A 20,907-nucleotide genomic window follows, 5' to 3' on the forward strand; every position below is an offset into this window, starting at 1 on the left:
AGAGTTCAGAGCAGGAAACTACACAGTGAACAAGTATGCTGAGGCGGTGGAAAGGAGAAAAAGTGCAGGAGCAAGGCAGGAAGTAAAGGAGTCAGAGCAGTCTTCAGTAGTCAGTCTACATAGGAGGTCGTCGGAGGAGGACGTGCAAGGAGCAGTTGAAGAAAATGTTTCTCTTCAGGGAAGCCAGGATTCACCACCTCCCCTAGTCTTACCGGCAGTGTGGAGGAGTAAAGTTGAAGCCATTCCACTAAAACAGTGAGTTACGCAAAACCCAGTGAATTCAAATTATAGTAAAGCGGCCATCTTAGTTCCAATGTCAACACCTATATAATCCAATTTCAATGCTTGCATAATTCACTTCCAGTAAGCCTCACACATAACTAGGTCTGTGGGAATTCATACTGGGTAACCTTCCAAGTTCAAAGAGAGAAAGAGCGTTGAAGAGGAAATTGTATTTACTTGAAAACCAACTGTACTGCATAACCGTTTACTCTACTCTTATTCTGCAAGACTGCCACTGTTAATTGTACCGTGTTTCAATTACGTTAAAAGCTGAAGTAAACTGCACTTTCGGTTTGCTACCCAAAACAGCTACCAGTACTCGTGTCAAATTATTTCCGCTATTGACTGCTATAGTCCGGGATGAAGTGCTGGCGTCACGTGACAAACCACCGTTCATCTTAACAGGAAATTTATGTGTATTTTGTGCCACTGTGTCGCAACCAAGTGGGACACCTCTGCCGCCATTGTCGGAAGAAATTGCAGAGCCACCTGTGACATCCATTTTGCAATCCTCGTGGTCTCCCCCACTGTGGCGCGTCTCGCTCAGTCGCTGCAGTGTTAGCACTTGGCAAACCTGGGGAGTGGGATCAATCTGGTTGTCGTTCTTTGAAATCTGGATTTTTAAGATGACATTGGTACTGTGGGAAGCTGAGTGCTCCCTGTTCCACCACCCACCACCTTCTCTGTCATGCAGGTGGAACAATGAGGTCATTCCACATGATTCAGGCCAGGAAAGGACTTTAAAGGAGGACGTCGTGGGACCATGGTGTGGGTGATTTTATTATTTTATTGCACAGTTGAGCCTTTTTAATTGCTCAGGGGGCGCAGTGAGGACATATTAAATGGGTTGGTCGGTTACAAATGGAATTTTTAAAAAATATGCGCTAAATGGATGAAAACAATAAAAAAAAGGGTATTTATCTTTCTCAGCTCCAGCGATCCAGCACCGCAACACCGCGATTCTCCCAATCTCAGTTGAAAGCAGAGGTCAGGTGACCACTATCTGGCAATCAGAGGCTGCAGCGTCACCATTCCAGACTCCTGCCATCATGGCGCCTGGAATGTGAATGCTAATGCCAGGAGCCTCTGCTTGCAAATCAGCAGTCACCTGACTTCCACTGTTATCAAAGACCAGGCGAATTGCGGAGCTGCAGCGTTGGATGTCCAGGGCTGAGGAGTGTAAGTAATCGTTTGTGTTACTGTTCTAACCCATTTAGCTCACATTTTAAAAAGTTCATTGCAACTGGATAACCCCTTTAATTGTTTTCGAGTGAAGTTTTATTAATCACTCGGGGCACAGTAGCACCAATAAATGACTAGAGGGCATAGAAGGGGCATATAAATTACTATAGGGACACAGAAGGTCCAATTATTTACTAAGGGGGCACAATGGGGCTTATAAATTACTAAGTGGGCCCACAATGATTCTGTTACCCAAGTTCCCATGTAATCTTAGAGCCTGCCTTGGGTATCTGCATCAGCAAAACTGTTATAACATTATGGCTTTACATAGCGGACATTCATGTTTCCGCCCTCTTTGTAAGGACAGAGCTCATCTTTAGTGAATGTCATCGCTCACTTGAACCCCAAACACTCTGATATTTTCTGACCTATTCTAATGATTTAATGAGACTATCACTCATCACCTAGGGTTTTAGAGGCTACAATATAGCAATGGAATGTACACTAATTCACCGTCCCATCTTCAGCTCTGTCAGTAATCTGAAGTGACAACGGCCATGCACAATAAACCACAGACCAGACTTCATTCTCTAATCCAAGACCTATTGCAGGTTCAGCTTTCTTGCCGAGAAATTAATCAATTTTTAATAACCTCCCTACTGACACCATCGTTATGAGAGCTCAGCATGCAGTACACTCCACCGGGCCCGGGATCGGACATCGCTGAGGCAGTGTGGCAGAACCTTTGTAGTGTTTATTCTTATTATGATCATGTCATGTTGTTTTCGGCATTGAGTGCCGGTAGACCTGCTGAGATCTCTTCCTCTTGCCAGTATCTGAAATCCATCTTATGTGTAGTGCAGGGAAGACACTTGTTATTGTCTCCCCTGACTTGTTGCCCCTTACAGTGCAGTGTTACATTACAGTAATATTATATGATCACAGCACAAAAATATATTACACAACCCTCCATCTCTTTGATGTCGTCTTGTTCTGTCCAATTATTTCTATGGGTTGAAAAAGTTTCTTCTCTGTAGAATTCCTAAAGCAAGCCGTTTATCCCTGAGTAGGCTATAAAAAAAGATAATCCTGGATTTAGCCAAATATATTCACTGCTTAACATATTTTCCCACTGCCAACTACTCTCATGGATTAAAAGCACTTAGATTGGTTTGCTCAGACCTGGCACAGATATTGCAATGCTCAAAATGCTAAGATTTGTGCAATCAAAATTATGCAACCCGTTGTGCTACTAATATGATTGAACTAAATAAATCCCTCTGTAAACAATACAGAAATAAAAAAAATCCTTGGAAGCCTTTTAATATTCAGTTCAGCCTTTTCGGAGTTACCCTAGTCTTACCAATATTGGTTTCCGAAGGTGTCAACTACCACCAACCATGTTCCTGTCTGATTTTGCCATCTTGATTTCCATAGCTAGTTATCTTCTGACTCCAGCTTCCTACTGCTCTACTGCTGTGACAGTCTTTACTGTAATTCAGGAATTCTATTCAGGAAACTGATTTAACACCTTAGCACCCCAGGACGTATATGTACATTCTGGGTGCACAGGGTTTTTATAGAATGGGACCAGGAGCTGAGCCTGCTCCATGTGTGGCCAGTGTGAGACGACTGACAGCTGACACCCAGCTGCTACTGTCGTGATCAACGGTCATGCCAATTGTGGCTGTCAACTCTTTAAATGCTGCTGTCAATTTTGACAGCAGCATTTAAGTGCCCCACTCAGTGTTTGTGAGTCCTGAACAGCCACCTACAATGAGATTGTGAGGTGCCATCTGGGTGTCATGGCATCTGGGGGCCTTCAGAAAGCCCCCATGGCCGTTATGTATTTCTGCCTATTAAGCCTTTCCAATCCAATTTGTATCCTGGTTTTCCTAGGAAGCTTACTCTTATTCTGCAGTTATACAACAGTGCTATATACTAGCTAAAGCCAGTACTGCATGAGGTGACACGTTGGATAGGCTCAGACAGCAGAGAGGCTGGCAATATACAGTAAGAGAACCCCGACGGATGTCTTCCAACATCGGAGCTGTACAGCCTAAAATCAGAATGTATTCAGAGGTCAGACAGTGGATTGGAAAGGGTTAAGACAGGTCTGCAGTCCACTTTAAAAGAATGCCTGCAGAAATATCATATACTGCAATACTGAAATATTGCAGTATATGATGTGTTCAAACAATCCCAAATTCAAGTCCAAGAGGGAGACTGAAAAAAGGAGAAATAAGTGAAAACGGAAGAATAAGTTAAAAAAGTTTTATTATAAAAAAATAAAGGAAAATAAAGGTTTGAAAAAAATCATTTTCCCATATTAATAATAAAAAAGTCAAAACAAACAAATAAAACCATATTTTATTGTAGTGTCCATAAACGTCCAACCTATCAAATAACTTATTTATCCTATATGGTGAATTTCGTCAGAAAAAAATACACAATGCTAGAATTGCACCCTTTGGTTGCCCCATTTCCAAGAAATAATTTTATAAAAAGTGATCAATAAGACATATGTATTCCACAATGGTACCAAAAGGAATCACGGGTCGTCCAGCAAAAAATGAGACCTCACACAACCACATCGCCGAAAAAATTAAGAGCAAATCATTTTTAAAGATATATATTTTTTAACCCTTTCCAATCCACTGTCTGACATCTAAAGACATTCTGATTGAAGGCTGCACAGCTCTGATGTTGGAAGACATCCGGTAGGGTATTCTTACTGTACAGTACTGGCCGCTCTGTTGTCAGGGGCCTCTCCAGCATGTCTCATACCGCAGTACTGGCTCTAGCCAGCAGATGGAGCCATTGTATAATGGCAGAAAGAGACAGCCCCCTAGGAAACCCTGAATCCAAAATTGGATTGCAAAGGGTTAAAGTAGTACAGCAAAAAAAGGCAACACAAATTTGGTATCATCATAATTGTACAGACCCACAGAATAACGTTATTGTGTTGTTTTGGCAGCAGTTTGTACACTGTAAAAATAAATCCACCCCCCAGAAAAGATGTCAGATTTGAATTTTCTTGCATTTCACTCAATTTAGCAATTTTTAAAAGTATTTCAGTACATTAAATAGTTAAGTAGTACCATTTAATAATACAAGCAGCCTGACAAAAACAAGACCTCAGTCAGTTATAATGATGGAAAAATAATTATTAGTTATGATTTTTTAAAACTGGGGAGGAGAAATGTAAAAGGGGGGGGGTGGGAGCTACATCTTTAGGGTGAACACCCACTGGCAATCCATTATCCTTGCGATGCGAGAGTGAGCGAAAACCCATGATAATGAAACCAATGATTTTCAATGGTTTCATTCTCATTTGCGATGTTTTCACTGTAACCTCGCATCGCAAGGAAGAATGGGCGATATCGCCCATTGTTATCAATGGGGCCAGCGGCAGCAGCGCCAGCCCCATTGAAAACATAGAGAATACATTGAGCTCCACTGACAGCTGTCACAGCTATGGCAGGGGATTCCATCATCCCTGCAGGGACCGCGAGGATGAAGGAATCCTCTGCCACAGAAGTCTGTGATGCTATCCCATTTCCTTCAATGGGGCGGGCACTGCTGCAGTCTCATTGAAAGCAGTGGGTTTGCAGTGATGATTTTCGTCGAAGGGCCTTAGCCAATCAGAGGCAGCACTCAGCTGTCATTTAATGACAACTGGGCGCTGGCTGGGGATTTTTCAATCCCTGACCTCCAGAACACAGAAGAAGACTTCCAGGGTGGGAGAAAAGAGCCAGATGGCTCTTCTAGGTGAGTTAATCTTTTTTTTTTACAGCCAGCCATGATTTTCAGGGAAGGACTTATATTTCAAGCCCTTCCCTGATAATCATCGCTGCATTAAAAGAAATGGGATGGCATCACAGACTTCTGGCACAGCTGTGACAGCTGTGGCAGAGGATACCTTCGGGGATGAAGGAATGAAGGATGAAGGAATCCCCTGCCATAGCTGTCACAGCTGTGTCAGGATTATTTTTTGCGATGCGAGGTTACAGTAAAAACATCGCAAATGAAAATCATTGGTTTCATTATCATGCGTTTTCACTCACTCTCGCATCACAGGGAAGTCGGATCGCCAGTGGGTGTTCACCCTTATGGAATTAAATTAACAAAGCCACACGTCCTATAAAACAGGGCAGTGTGGCCCATTTACACACAACGATTATCACTCAAAATTCGGTCAAACAATGCCTTTTGAGCAATAATCGTTGCGTGTAAATGCTATCATTGTTAACTTTTTGGCCAAACGATGATTTTTAGTTCAGCATAAAAACCATTGTTCGGTCGGCCAGCTGATAGCAGAGACCGCATACTGTGGTTTTCCACTGAAGCACTGATAAGATTGTTTTCAGCTGCTGTCCCGCAGGAGGACAATGGAGTTGTATGAAGATAACAGGCCACCTGTTGTTATCTGCATACAGCGAAGGGACCTTCATTTAAATGCAAATGAAGCTAATAAGCTATGAATAGGCATTAGTGCCCCTTAGTAGAGTAGCTATGCAAAATCATTGCTCAAAATGGTCACTCAAACTGTCTTTTGAGCGAATTTTGAGCGATCATCTTTGTGTGTAAATGGGGCTTAACAGAAAATGTTACCATCATGCATAAGTGATGCTGCTTCTATATCTCTTATAATATCTGTTTTTTGAATAGTCTATGGGCTTTATTACCTTTTAATAGACTGTTTATTTATTCACATCAGTATCCTGGTATTTCGGTATGTACTATTGCTAGATGACAGGAAGGTGCGGCATTGCAGATAAATTATGCTAAATATAGTAGGTGTAAATACATGTAATTGTATATATTGTAGTCCTACACAAGCTCACAATCCATACAGAACGGACGGCACATAGGAATAGTGAGTCAGTTTCTAAATGTCAGATCATAATGGGTTTTGTAGCACAGCAGTGGGACTCTATAGGAGACTGCCAATTAGAGAAGAACAGTCAGTATGCCTACAGCTAGCATGTGATAGTGCCCTGTGGGTGCTTGCAATGTACACAGTGGGTGCTAATGTCACATTGAATACTTCCACACATTTTGGAGTGTCATAAAGGGACACTTCAGATAGCTGTTAGTCAAATCATAGTTTTGGCCAACAGCTTATCAGCCCTATTTAGGAGTGTATGTTTTTCAATACAGCAATGGAAAAGCAGATATCTTCTGTCATTGCTTATCTTAAAGGGATTGTGTATTTTGGACAATCCACTAGTAATAAGCTTATCTCAGGGTGTCCTGCATGCGAACCACTAGAAATTAGCCATAATCTGTAGGTAAATCTGATACCAAGTATTCCGTTTCCCTTCAGTGCCTCCACAGGACAAATGAAGAACTATGGGATGAACAGCTTTGGTCCTCCAGAGGAAGAGATGCTCTTTGTATTCACTCTCTGCTCCAGGTAAGAGATGAAGGTCCTGAATGGAAGACCCAAATCTATTAAAGGGGTTGTCTGGGTGCCATGTGATTTAAAAAAACAAAAACAAAAAAAAAAAACAGAATCTGTTAAAACAATGAAACCAATCACACTTAGTCATTTTTACCCCAGCGATCCAGCCCCAAGGTCCTCCCGGTCTTTGTTTAGGAACAGCTATCACTTGACCACTGCAGCCAATCAGAAGCAGCAGCGATCAGGCACCATTCTCTGGCCATCGTGGCTCCCAATATCTGAGCGGTGATGCCAGCAGGAAGCATTTGGCTGCTGCTGCCTCTGATTGGCTGCAGCATTGAGGTGTAGCTATTCCAAAACAAAGACCAAGAGTATGGCAGGGTGAATACAGCTGATTTTACTGTTTTAACAGATTTGGATCGAGTTTGAAAAAATCATCTAAACAACCCCTTTAAGTGAATATTTTATTACCTTGTGTTTGTAAACAGGTTTTCTTTAAGGAGAAATAATATTATTAAAAGGAGTATTCTCATCTCAGCTTTTCATGATCAAGATGACAAAACCCTAAAACTCTACTCCGACCACTTGATGGAAAGAGCCGAGCGCTTAGTGCATCGCTGTTTCCATAGATCTCATTCACTTCAACAAGAGGTATGGAAACAGCGCTGCGCTAAGTGCTCAGCTTTCTCCGTAGGCTTCAGCTGGATGGGCGTCACTCATGGCTGCGGTTTTCAATCTCAGCTATGAAAGGCAGAGATGGGAAAATCCCTTTAAGAAGGTAAATTCCAATCAGTCAGATCCTTTTCCTCCAGACGACAACTGACGACCACTATAGACAATTGTCAGGAGATCCCACCCAACTTGGTGACGTCTGCCACCAAAAATATGTCTTTGCGTAGGCCATTTCTTTTGTGAAGCTGCCATTTCATGCATTTCAGTACTTCTACTACCCTTAGGGCTTTTACCCAATAGCGTTTTTTTTTTTTTAAAATCGCATAAAAATCACAGAAGCGCATACTTGCGATTTTTATTTAAAAAAAACGCAACAATATCGCAGCGTTAAAAAAAAAAACGCTAGTGGGTAAAAGCCCTTAGCAATATATTAGGATGAACGGACTTAAAAGGGGGCCAGTAAATGACCCCATCATATACCATATGATTCCATCTATGCCATCCCTCTCACATAATTGTACTACTTAGTAAACATGGGCCAGCCTGTCTTTCATCAGCAACTTGGAAGCTGTTGTATTGACCTTGTCTAAATGCTTTCTCACCATTTTATGCTACTCTTTAATCCTCTGAATGAGTAATTGGCTGTTTTTTCCCAAAAGGCCAGGGTGCATTTAACACGAAAATAAAGAACCACTTTGCATTATGCTGAATTCACACTGCAGCGGACAGGATTATAGATGGAAAAGCACTTTTTTCCTCTTGTCCCAAGAGGTTAAGAACGAGGTGAGACCTTGGCTTGATTAAGGCTTGAGTGCAGAACCCTTATAAATAAGTATTTGTATATGATCGCCGCTGCGCATAGAAATAAATATGCCACTACAGGTCGGTATGTGTGATACTCCGAGAGGCTGGGCACATGTCGGATCATTGCCGTATGCTGATGGACCCTCTCTCTGTGACTATCGAATATTTGTCTGAATTTACTTATACTACTAATTATGATTGCGCCACAGACCCCCTTTTTTCTGTTCGCCATTTATTATCTCCTATTGGCACAATGTCTTGGACCCACAGCCTTAATAACCAAATGGCCAAATTCCACTACTTAAAGGGGCAACATGAATATTTAGACAAAGTAAACTGAATAACCACTTTATTAGAGACACTGGTCCTTTTCACAATTGGAGCTTCCTTGTATGGAAATTAGACACTTGTCCCCAAAGTGCACCATATTATTAAGTGAACAAGTTTTCTGTGGATCATTTTCATTGTAAATCCACATTAAAATGGGATCAGGTGATCTGAGTGCCTTTAAGCAAGGTTTAGTCATCGGTGTGAGACTAGCCAGGGCCAGGATTTCATACATTGCCAACCTTTGGGGTTTTCCCCTGGAGAGTATAAAGAGAATGGGGTGGTCAAGAAAAAACATACAAATATTGTGGATTTAAACAACTTGTCGACAAAAGGGGTCAGAGGAGGATGTCAAGAATTGTTCAGAAAACAGGCGGTGTACAGTCAAGCAGGTTGCAGCTAAATATTACACTGTTCCAAGTAATGTGTGCAAAAACACATCTTGTTTTTCCTTAGCATGGATGGACTATGACAATACATGACCGTTTCTAGCGCCATTAGTTTCTAGGAGAAACAGAAAGGCAAGACTGCAGTGGGCGAAAGAAAGCAAAAATTGGATTACTGAGCAGTTGAAACATACTGCCCGGTCACAAGGATCCAGATATGTTGCACCAAAATTTGGTTCAAGCAGCATGAATTGATGAAACCTTCATGTCTGCTGCTTCATATATTCTGTAGCTCCATCTAATATCCGGCAAGTACAAGAAGCTTTTCTGTTCTAATGTATCAATAGTCCTGCAGAATGATTTTAACACTTAGCAGAATTTGTGTCACAACAGATTGCAGCGATGCTGAAGGAAATCCAAGATGGGTCTCTCTAATAAGTGGTTATTTCGCTACATCACTTTTAGAGTTTAATTACTGTATATTAGATTGAATTAATTTAAAATGTACACCTCTGGGCAAGGCTGGAAGCAGACGCTGAAATGGGATGCTAAGCCATCACATGGCAACATCACAACCTTCTGCAGTCAAAGCATGTTATCTCACACATATATATCTCTGACATGATGCAACTGTAGAGGGGTAGCCCGCCTACATGCTGTGTTACTAGTTGAACTTTTAAATCCCCTAAGTAGCATAAGTAGGAGAAGGTTGCCACCTAGTGGCTAAATGTTGTTTTAGTTAATATCTTAGCAACTTTATGATTTATATGCTACATGTGCCCCTCCTATGTTAGGCATTGTAGAGCCAAAGAGAGAGAGTAAGACGTGTCGGGGAGTCGTCTGTGCTGAGTAAAGCCTCCTGAAGTACCCAATGGACAAAGATTGATTGAGCACTGAAGAAAGGCATGCTTGTTACTGCACTCCTGTCTGACTAGGACGTGAGAGCTTGGATTCAGCTGTCTCACCTGGAGAAGCCTAACCTGGTGGCACATGACCCACTCTGATGACACATGGCCTTTGTGGCCAAAATCAAGCTACCTGTGAGTGTTCACTGCAAAGTTACGTTTGAGCATTTGTTTTGAGTCTCCATCATGGCTGATCATCTGACACCTGTTCCCAACATGACGTGTGGTCACCCTTGTGAGCCCCCCATCCAAGCTTGCTCAAAACATTACTGGAGCTCCATCTGAACAACCCTTTCTTAGACTGAAGCCGTTTTGGCCTTCCACTCCTTGTGACTGTTTCCTCATTGCATTTCCCCATTGCAGGGAATTACTTGTGCAGTATTGTAGATAAATGTGCGATTGTGGCCTTGCATATCTTCAGATCTCTCTTGTGTAAATACACAAAGGTAATACAGCTTGCCTAAAGGAAAAAAAGACTACAACTTAGGTCAGTTTCACATGGGTGCATTTATGGGCTGAAATATGGACGAGTGTCCCAACCTACTGTTGGTGTCCTGACCCAAACTAGACTCTTACGATGCCTAGAGTCTGGGTCAGGATATCTACAGTCGGGCCAGGATACTCATCCCTATCAAGGGCAAATAAATGCACCTGTAATATACTCATGTGAAACCAACCTTAACGTGCAGACGACAAACATGTCACCTTAGTTCTTTCGATGCTATGGAAACATATTAGAGGGATCTACATGCAGTAATTGCTGACAGAAGGTGGAAGCTGAACTTGAGGCCATTTACTATTTTCTTAGAATAACTGCCTACAATACAAGTCGCGCAAGTAATTAAAAATGTTCTAAAAGCATTTCCTGAGATTTTCGATAGCGCTCATGACAAGTGTCATATAGCTGAACTTACAAACTGTACATAGCTCTGCTTGAGTCCTTACAGCCTTTGCCCAGATAGTTGTGGCTTATAGTATGTAACATCTGTTCTTTGTGTCTGGCTTCGAGCACCGAGAGCATTCAGGGAAGTCACAATCTTCTTTAGTGACCTTTGCGGTGACCACTTTTTGGTAAAACTTGACAGACTAAAGATACCTAAACAAGGTATTCTTTGAAACTCGGAAGAAGCAGCATTAATATGAACTCTATATATTATAAAAAGAGTATCTTTAGAAGTTCATGACAAAGAGTTGAGATCTTACCTTTACAGACGGTATGGTTCTCAGGCTCATATCCAGCTTTGCAAGTGCATCTTCCTATAGGGACCATCCACTCCCCATCTCCATTGCAGTAGAGTTTAATATGTACATCCACCTCCTCTGCATTCGGGATACAAGTCCCTCGTGATATCACCAGTGATGTGCTTTCTGCTCCAGTCATGGTTTCAGGGAAGACTGCAAAATTCTGAACCACACTAGGGCACTTTTTGAAGAAGACACGGACGGAGAGGAGCGACATGCATGCTCCATAATCCTGGAAGGCTAAATAGAAGCCACTACGAGTCAATGGGCCAAAACTACGAATCTCTGTGTTCACCTTCATCAGTCTCCCACCAAAGTCTACTTGTGAGAAACTTTCGTCGGCAGCTATGGTATCCACTTTAAGATAAGGGGCATCGTTCCAAAAGGCAGAGTCTTTATTGGCAACATGAGAGTCTGTCTCATAGTAATACAAGTTAAAAGTCTCTTTACAAGAGCCTGGCACATTAGGGAGACTACTACAGTCCCGCACAGTGAAACGCATTTCCACGTAGACGCGTTGGGCATTTCGTCTTGGGATAAAGGTGGTGCGGAGCCAGTTGTTTTGGTTAGGCCCAAAGACGTTACACACTTGATATGTGCGAATTGTGTTGAGGTTTTCATCGTAGCCACTTACTTCTTCCCACTGCAAGAAAAGAATATTAAAATTATAGTATATATTTCAAAAAATATATGTATGCCCTGTTTTAGAAGATCCAAAAACAAAACCGCTCAACTGAATCCACACTCCAAGCTAAAGGCATGCACGGACAGCAATCTGAGTCCCAAGCAGTTTGCACAAAAAAGGTCCACCACCGCCAGCTGCTTTGTTAAAAACTCAATTTTTATTCCAAATGTTTAAAACACATGTATGCGGTAAAAAGTACCAGTAGACAGATATGCTACGCGTTTCGGAAAAATATCCTTCTTCACAGCATGTGTGAAGGCCATTTTTCCGAAATGCATAGCATTAGAGATGAGCGAGCATACTTACTAAGTGCAATTACTCGCACGAGCATTGCCCTTAGCGAGTACCTGCCTGCCCAGAAGAAAAGATTCGGCTGCCGGCGGCGGGCGGGGAACGGCTGGGGAGAGCGGGGAGGAACGGAGGGGAGATCTCTCTCTCCCTCTCCCCCCCCCCCCCCGCTCCCACCTGCTCACTGCCGCAACTCACCTGTCACCCGCGCCAGCACCCAAACCTTTTCTTTCGAGCAGGGAGATACTCACTAAGGACAATGCTCGATCGAACAATTGTCCTTAGCGAGTATGCTTGCTCATCTCTACATATCTGTCTCCTGCTTCTTATTTTTACCGCATTTGGAATACAGATGAAGTTTTTAACAAAGCAACTGTCGGTGCGGGACCATTTAGTGCAAACGGTTTTAGAAAATGTCTTACAATTTGAGGTACAATGTCATGTTATCTTACTACCCAAAATAATGACCTTGTGATCATCCTGCCACATACCATGTCACCCTATGTGGTACTAAGATGTACAGTGGCATAGATCATGGAAAGTACTATATTCCTACTCGGTTGCCATCTTTTCGCAGCCCTCACTGAGAGCACCATAAAATATTGCCTGTCATGCCTATTACAGTGGTCTGCTGTATGGATCTGCACAGTAGTTTGGGAGAAACTTGCATTTTATTTGTATCAGTCAGTCACAAAATTAGTCCTGCATATTCATGAGCTGCAGGCAAGTGATACCCTTCCCACCCTCCAGCCAATGATCAGCAGCTCTCCCACTATGGACAGTTATAGGCAGACAGCAGTCAATCAGTGGGTGGAGGGCGGGGTGGCCTGGACTGGCCTACAGCTCATGAGTATCCAGGACTACTTCCAGTAGTACTCTACATATGCAATGCTATTGCTAAAATGCAAGTTTCTCCAAAACTACTGCTCAGATCCACACCACAGATATAATCAGTGTGACAGTCACTACCTCGGGCTGCCCTTAGAGAGGGGTGCAAAACGATGGTGACAGTCTCTTTAAGGGATGCCCGTCACCATTTTTAGACCTTGCAAACTAATTGTGCCCACAGATGGGTGATACAAATAGACGCAGCAACATACCCCTCTTTTTTCTGTCAGTCCTTCCATGATCCCAGTCATGCAAATTAGCAAACTGTACTATGTGCATGAGCAGTAACATGTCCAACATCTATGTGCATGCGCCTAGTCTGGTCTTTGGACACATGGCATCTCCAGCCGGGAGCTGGAGCCATCAACCGTCAATCAATTAGGGGGAGGTTTGGACGTAACATTGGGGATTCGGCCTAGATGAGCCCCCTATCAGATGCATAAGTATTACAACTTCATTCTCCCTCTTCAGAGTTACCAGTGACCATGTGCTGAATATACTTTCATTTTTGCTTACCAATGCTACCTGGGACTTACAAGATCAAGAAAATGCTTTAATTCAATGGATTTTACTGTAACTTGCCAACTTTAACAGCGAAAGAACCTCAAGTATTTTGATTCCGGGCAGGTGGGCCAAGCTGTACATGGCAGGAAGCCAAGCTATAGCTGACCTCACGAACAAGAACCTTCTCCTAATCCGGCCCACACGAAATCCCTGCAGCTTTTGTCCTCTAACTACTTCATTGGCAGCTCCATTTCCCTTATCTTAAAGCGACAGTACCTTGAAATTGCCAAGTAGCCCAAGGTACTATTGTATCAAACTCCAGTGCCCGCCAAGTGTTTTGTATTGTAAATAAATGAAGGATGTTGGCTCAGGGCATACATGATGGAGAATGACTTTATGTAAAAGGAAGTCGATCCAAAGCGTAACCCGCTACCGCAAAATAATTCAGTAATGCTATATCAGACAGATGGTTTTTCTGAATACATAAGTATGCCATATTAAAATGGAGTCTGAGGTTTTTAAAAGCGTCAAGTAAAACAGCAGCCAGGGAAGCACAAACCGTAACTATTTGCATGTAAAATTACCTTGTGCCCGCACTAGTCTGGGAGCGCTCTGCATTTTATCTCTATGGAGAATTCTCCTTCTGCAGCTTTCTGCTCCTCGCAGCATAACGGGTCTTCGGAGAACTATACATTTTTATCTTTTGCATAAAACAGATCCCCCACTAAGCATCATCTTGTCTACTCCTGGCTCATTATCTACATTTCTGCTACTCTTGCATCACAAAAGGTAAGTGATATTAATCACAAAGATTAATTTGGCTGGATAGCACTTCATGGCACTTTAGAAATTTGCGCTCTGCAAGCTCCGGGGAGGAAGTCACCGCAGCAACTAATTAAAACTCCATCTTAAAAAGCAATGTTATTGTTCTGATAAACAGGAGATGAAAGAGGATAAGGTGCGTGTGGAGAGGCAGTGGCGGAAGCTTTCACTCCTACCGACGGTAGTGCTTACACTCACTGAAAACCAAAGTGCCAAGAATCATAATAATGGACATTAAACTATGCCGAAAATGGAGCACTTGGCTTTATAACACATCTGGTAAAGAATCAGATGGTCACCAATTAGCCCTATCATTTATTATAGACGTTTTGTAATGCACAACCAATACTAACATGCCGCAAACCCTCTATAATCCATCAGAAACTGAATTCCCATTACTGTACTACTTGCCCCATTCACAAGTCTTCTGCATTTATTGATTAAGATGAAAATTATGATGCAAATGCTTAAACTAAAACTAAATGCTATCTTTGTTTCAGATTTAATTGCTTAAAGAGCTTGTCCCATTATGGAAGCTCATCAGGGCTCCCACCACCACCACCCCAATGAGCTAGGGAGGAGAGCAATGGTCAAGGAGTCTGCTGGACTCGGGCTATCTGAATATTCACTATGAAATACTACATTTCCTTGCTAATTGAGACTTCCCTGGCAAAATCAGTTGTATTCCAAGAGGAACCACACCCTGCTACCCCTGTTGGTCTGTGATGAGACAAGCCTTTTAAAGCTGGCTATACACATTACAGACAGTATTTTTCACTGAATATAACGCATGTTGATGGGATTCACAGTCGATGACTGGTTGCACGCTACAAAGTAGTTTCAAATACTATTATATGGACTGGATCAGCTGTTTTTTACTATGAAAAAATACCATGAAGATTGACACTAAGGCCTCTTTCACATGGGCAATGCATTTTTCAGCCTGCCACATTGTTGCCAAAAAACGCATGCATGGGAGAAAGCCGTGACCAAGTTATGGCTAAATTTAGCATTTTCTTGACCATTGACATGGCATATAGACGCCACAGCCTGGGATTTCTTTGGCCGGCATAAATGCTCAGCATGGCTTCTATTATTTAAATAGAGCTAGCTGAGATAGTTTAGCAGCACTAGCTGCTGCTCAACTCCCTTCCCCTCCTTTTGCCGGCAGCTCCCACAGAAGCCTATGGGAGCTGCCAGTTGATCGCGGCCGAAAGATAGGGCAAGACCTATCTTTTCCGGCTGCGTCAAGACATCGGCTGGCATATTTGGCCACCGATGTTCTATCTTCGTCAGCTGGGCATTTTACGCAGCTAATAATCGCCCATGTGAATGAATACATTGGAATCCAATGCTTCAGATGGTCGCGATTTTTGGCCGCCGTTTTATCACAGCAAAATAGCCATGATAAAATGCTTGTGGAACAGAGGCCTAAGGGTGGCGTCACACAAGTGTGTTCCAGACACGTTTATGTGCCTATAATACAGGCAAGGGTCCCAGCCTGACTGTAAGTTTACGGAGCTCAACTCAAAGCATCATACGGATCTATGATGCTTTGAGATGGGGTCACTAGAGGAGTTGAGCCGGAAAACCCACCCATATTATGGAGCCATAAATGCTCCCATATTATGCTTGTGTGAAACCAGTCTTACACATAAGTAAAAGGGACAAGAGAGAAAATGCCATTAATGGTCTGTAGAAAATAAGTGGCAATTCCCCAATCCTTATGTGCCCTCTAACAGCTGCCATTAGTGATTTTCACCCAGTAGTGATAAGTGAACTTGTAAAAAGTTCAATTCAACAGGTTCGCCAAACTTCTGCCAAAGGTTTGTGCAGTCCGAATGTGTGCGAACCATACTGAAAGTTAACCAAAATCGCTAAAACTGGAATAACACTGTCTTAAAGCCATAAAAGCCCAGTATAACACTTTCAGGGCGCCCACCCACTGGCGTTTGCGATTTTCATGCGTGAAAAACGCCGCGTTTTCGCGCGTTTTTCACGGCGTTTTTTGCCGCGTTTTCGCGGCTTTTCCATTAATTTCCATTGACTTTCATGGGTGCATTAGGAGAAAAATAAGGACACATATGCAACTGACAGTTCCTATGTTAAAAAAACGCAACGCAACGCAACGCAAAACGCCAGTGGACAGGAGTACATTCAATTCTAATTGCTCTGCAGAAAAAACACAAAACACAAAGAAAAAAAAAATCGCCAGTCGGTGGGCGCCCTCAGAGTGTTATTCAGGGCTGTTACGGTTCTTAGGGCTCGTTCACACGAATGAATGCGCAATTACACATGACTCAATATATTTGAACTAGGAGTCATGTTTTCTTGTGCATCGGCGTATTTTACTGTACTTTTTGTGCTTGCAGGATATCTTTTTTGCACATGGGACACTACCACGTCCCGATTTAAATAAGTTCTTGATGTGCTTATTTTCTCACAGAATTGCGCGGAATATTGTGTATTGCGCATCCCATTGGAACTTTTTGTGCGCAAATGCACACAAAAGTTGAGCATAATGCGTTTTTTGGCACACATACAAAAAAAGGTAGTGAGAATTAACCCATTGAAATCAATGGGTTCTTTTCTCTGAGTATTACACGTCCAAATGTTGTGCATGCAAAGACGCCATGTAAAGGAGACCTTAGACAGTGTTATGCACCAGTGTTCAGGACTAGTGTTGAGTGAACCAAGCCAATAGAACCCTGTTTTGGGTAAAAGCTCGGTCTGAGTTTCTGCCAAACCAAATTTTTAACTTAACACTAGTCATAAACATTTAACCTTATTATAATTTCCAACCATTCTTACAATACAGATAGCTTCTCTATCACCAGTCGTTACAATACAGATAGCTTCTCTATCACCGGTCGTTACAATACAGATAGCTTCTCTATCACCAGTCGTTACAGTACAGATAGCTTCTCTATTACCAGTCGTTACAATACAGATAGCTTCTCTATCACCAGTCGTTACAATACAGATAGCTTCTCTATTACCAGTCGTTACAATACAGATAGCTTCTCTATCACCAGTCGTTACAATACAGATAGCTTCTCTATCACCGGTCGTTACAATACAGATAGCTTCTCTGTTACCAGTCGTTACAATACAGATAGCTTCTCTATCACCGGTCGTTACAATACAGATAGCTTCTCTATCACCAGTCGTTACAATACAGATAGCTTCTCTATCACCAGTCGTTACAATACAGATAGCTTCTCTATTACCAGTCGTTACAATACAGATAGCTTCTCTATCACCAGTCGTTACAATACAGATAGCTTCTCTATCACCAGTCGTTACAATACAGATAGCTTCTCTATCACCAGTCGTTACAATACAGATAGCTTCTCTATCACCAGTCGTTACAATACAGATAGCTTCTCTATTACCAGTCGTTACAATACAGATAGCTTCTCTATCACCAGTCGTTACAATACAGATAGCTTCTCTATCACCAGTCGTTACAATACAGATAGCTTCTCTATCACTGGTCGTTACAATACAGATAGCTTCTCTATCACCAGTCGTTACAATACAGATAGCTTCTCTATCACCGGTCGTTACAATACAGATAGCTTCTCTATCACCGGTTGTTACAATACAGATAGCTTCTCTATCACCAGTCGTTACAATACAGATAGCTTCTCTATCACCGGTCGTTACAATACAGATAGCTTCTCTATTACCAGTCGTTCTGTATGTTGTAGCCAACCCGCATTAATTCACCATTTCCTGACAGCTGGAGAGTTAGTACATTAAAAAAAAAGTTTAGTGTATATATAAATTTCCGCTCACAACAGCCTATAAAACTGGAATTATGATGTCATTTCCTGTAATGGCAGTGTCCTGAATTCATCACATCAGTGTGGGTCCCAGCTTGTTTATTAGAAGTGTTAATGTACTAGCAAAAGTATATTATTATGGAGATTATACTCATAAATTATTATTTCAATTGTTCCTTTGACCTATATAAATACATTCAGCTAGGCTGTGATGCCTCTAGATGGTCATCGATGTCATTAGTGACTTATATTCTTATCATTTACAACAAGGAGCTCATTGTTCAATGATCTTTTTTTTTTTTTAAATGGAAAAAGTAATTTAAATTCTCCTACGTGTTCGTGATGCAACCAGGACTATTTACGGTAAGGCCTCTGCTAATATGAAGACTTATGATAAAGGAACCTTATTGTCTACATTATTTATGTAGTGTCACAGCCAACATTCTTTTGAATGAGTTCTTTCATTCTTTAAACAGTCCTTTTCCCCAGGAGTTTCCAACCTCCAGGTTGTACGATACTGTAATACAGAACACATTGGCTTCTCTGGGCCTCTATTGTACGTTCATATGGAGGATTCAAACTAAAAAAGTCATGGCATGTGCCAATGAATGGCATGCCCTATTATGGGGCATTGCCTTTAGGAATGAATAACACTGTCATACAGTGCCATCTAGAGCACCAGGAGGGAGGGAAGCAAGGCCAATATGAGCAGAGGAACCTATTACCACGGACCCCATAGAGGTCAGACAGACATTGTATGTAGGGTGGTGAACTTCATTTCCATCCTATGTTATAACTGAAGGGATTATACCAGCAAAGACATTTATCCTGTATCCACAGGGCAGGAGGTAAATGTCTGATCGCTCAGGGTTCAACTACTGGGGCCCCAGTGATCCCAGCATCACCCCCAAATACCACATGTGAATGGAGTGGCAGTCTGCATGCTCAACCAATTCCCCATTCACATTTATGAGGCCGTCAGAGATTAATGAACTCGGCCATCACTCTGCATCCCACTAAAGGGAATTAAATGGTGGACATGCATGCGCACTATCACTCTATTGACATAAGGCATTCAGTGGCACAGTTTTTGGGTTCAGCAGCCAGACCCCTAGCGAGCAGACATTTATCCTCTCTACTGTTGGTAGCAACTGAATGTCATCGCTGATAAAATACATTTAACTATAATCCAACTTTTTCACATTGACTTTCTAGAATAATGATTTTTGAATATTGGGTTCATCATGACCCGGTTTTCGGTGTCATCCCATGGCAGGTATGTTTTAGCCCAGTATAAGCACTTAGGCCCCACGCACATTATCATACTATGGATTTGTACTGTACCTAGTCTGCTATGGCCCATACCATATCTCTGTACAAGTAGTCCAATGGGGGGCGGGTGGCAGGAGTGATGCCTAATTCAGCAGTCGCAGGAATAGGGTATCCAGGCATACCTCGAAATCTGGTTTGCTGCTAAAACTTAACTTTAATTTTTCAACTGAGACTCAAACACAAGCTAGCTTTCTAGTCGATGGATCAACAGATCCAGGCGACGGCTGCAGCGGTTAGTTGGCTGCAACAGTTGGGTAACAGACTATTTTCCCTCGCAGGCAGGGCAACCCCATAATGTGCGCTTGATGTGGTGGACTCTCACAGGCTAGTAGAGCATTCAATCTCCTCTGTCCAGAGAGCTCAGAAGCAGACTTCCTCTCTGTACAAAGTCATGCGCCGCACTCACTTCCGTAGGGTGACACACGTAGGACTCCTGAAGTGACCGTGCTGCCATGTCACCGGATTGCACTCATCCAGTCAGTTGCATACTTAAACAGAGGGCATTATAATAAAACATTTTAAGCATCTTTCCACTATGTGGAGCAGCCTTCCCCATAATTCTTCTTCCTATCGCTGCCCCACATGGCTGAAACTGAGTGGAGGAGCTACCCTTCCACATCTCCAGGATCTGTGATGGAAAATGTGGCATGCTTCATCTCATGCCAGGTTCACAGAAAATCTTCTCTAGTGATTGTAGGTTAGAACATGGTGCTCCATTCAGCAGCACACAATGCCTCCATGTCTGTAACCAAATCAGTAGGGACCCCGAGTGCGCAAGCCCTTAACGCCTTAGTGACATGGCCTATTTTGGATCTGCTTGGGAGTTTCATCTCCACTTTTCAAAAGCCATAACTTTTTTGTGTGAAGAGCTGATGTTTTTATTACTACCATTTTTTGGTAGATATAATCTATTAAAAAACTTTTATTTATTTAGGGTGCCCACCCACTAGCGTTTTTTTACTGCGAAATTCGCAGCGTTTTTTTTTCTGCAGGGGTCTTTGGGCTATGGGACATGGAAAGCTAAAATCGCGATATCGCGCGATCGCGATTTTTACATTACAAGTCCCATAGACCCCCTGCAGAAAAAAAAAACCTGCGAATTTCGCAGTGAAAAAAAATGCCAGTGGGTGGGCACCCTTATTGTGAAGGGCAAAGAAAAAAAACCCTTCAAAGCTGCCATTGTTTTGTTTTTTTCACAGCGTTAATCATGCTGCATAAATTGGTATGATTACGAGTTTACGCCAATACGCCAAAACTATATATTTTGTATTCTATAATTTTTCTTGTCCTTTCCCACTGTTGCGCAATAAAATATATATATAAATATATTTTTTTTTTTTTTGGCGTCGCTGCATTGGAAGTCCCATAACTTTTTTTCTTTTTCCATCAATGC

The 20,907-nt window shown here is 42.2% G+C and overlaps 1 protein-coding gene across 3 annotated transcripts in view; it reads right to left on the reverse strand.

Annotated features, from left to right (window-relative positions):
* EPHB1 (EPH receptor B1) overlaps positions 1 to 20,907 on the reverse strand; it is a 353,248-nt gene that overhangs the window by 183,197 nt on the left and 149,144 nt on the right. For all 3 annotated transcript variants that reach the window (XR_010791585.1, XM_066598091.1, XM_066598092.1), the window contains exon 3: positions 11,169 to 11,850. Coding sequence is in view for 2 of the 3 variants with exons in the window: in XM_066598091.1 (XP_066454188.1) it covers positions 11,169 to 11,850 (682 nt within the window). In the remaining variant the exon portion in view is untranslated. The remainder of the gene's footprint in view (positions 1 to 11,168; positions 11,851 to 20,907) is intronic.

The sequence above is a fragment of the Eleutherodactylus coqui genome, chromosome 1 (genome assembly GCF_035609145.1).
Source record: "Eleutherodactylus coqui strain aEleCoq1 chromosome 1, aEleCoq1.hap1, whole genome shotgun sequence".
NCBI lineage: Eukaryota > Metazoa > Chordata > Amphibia > Anura > Eleutherodactylidae > Eleutherodactylus > Eleutherodactylus coqui.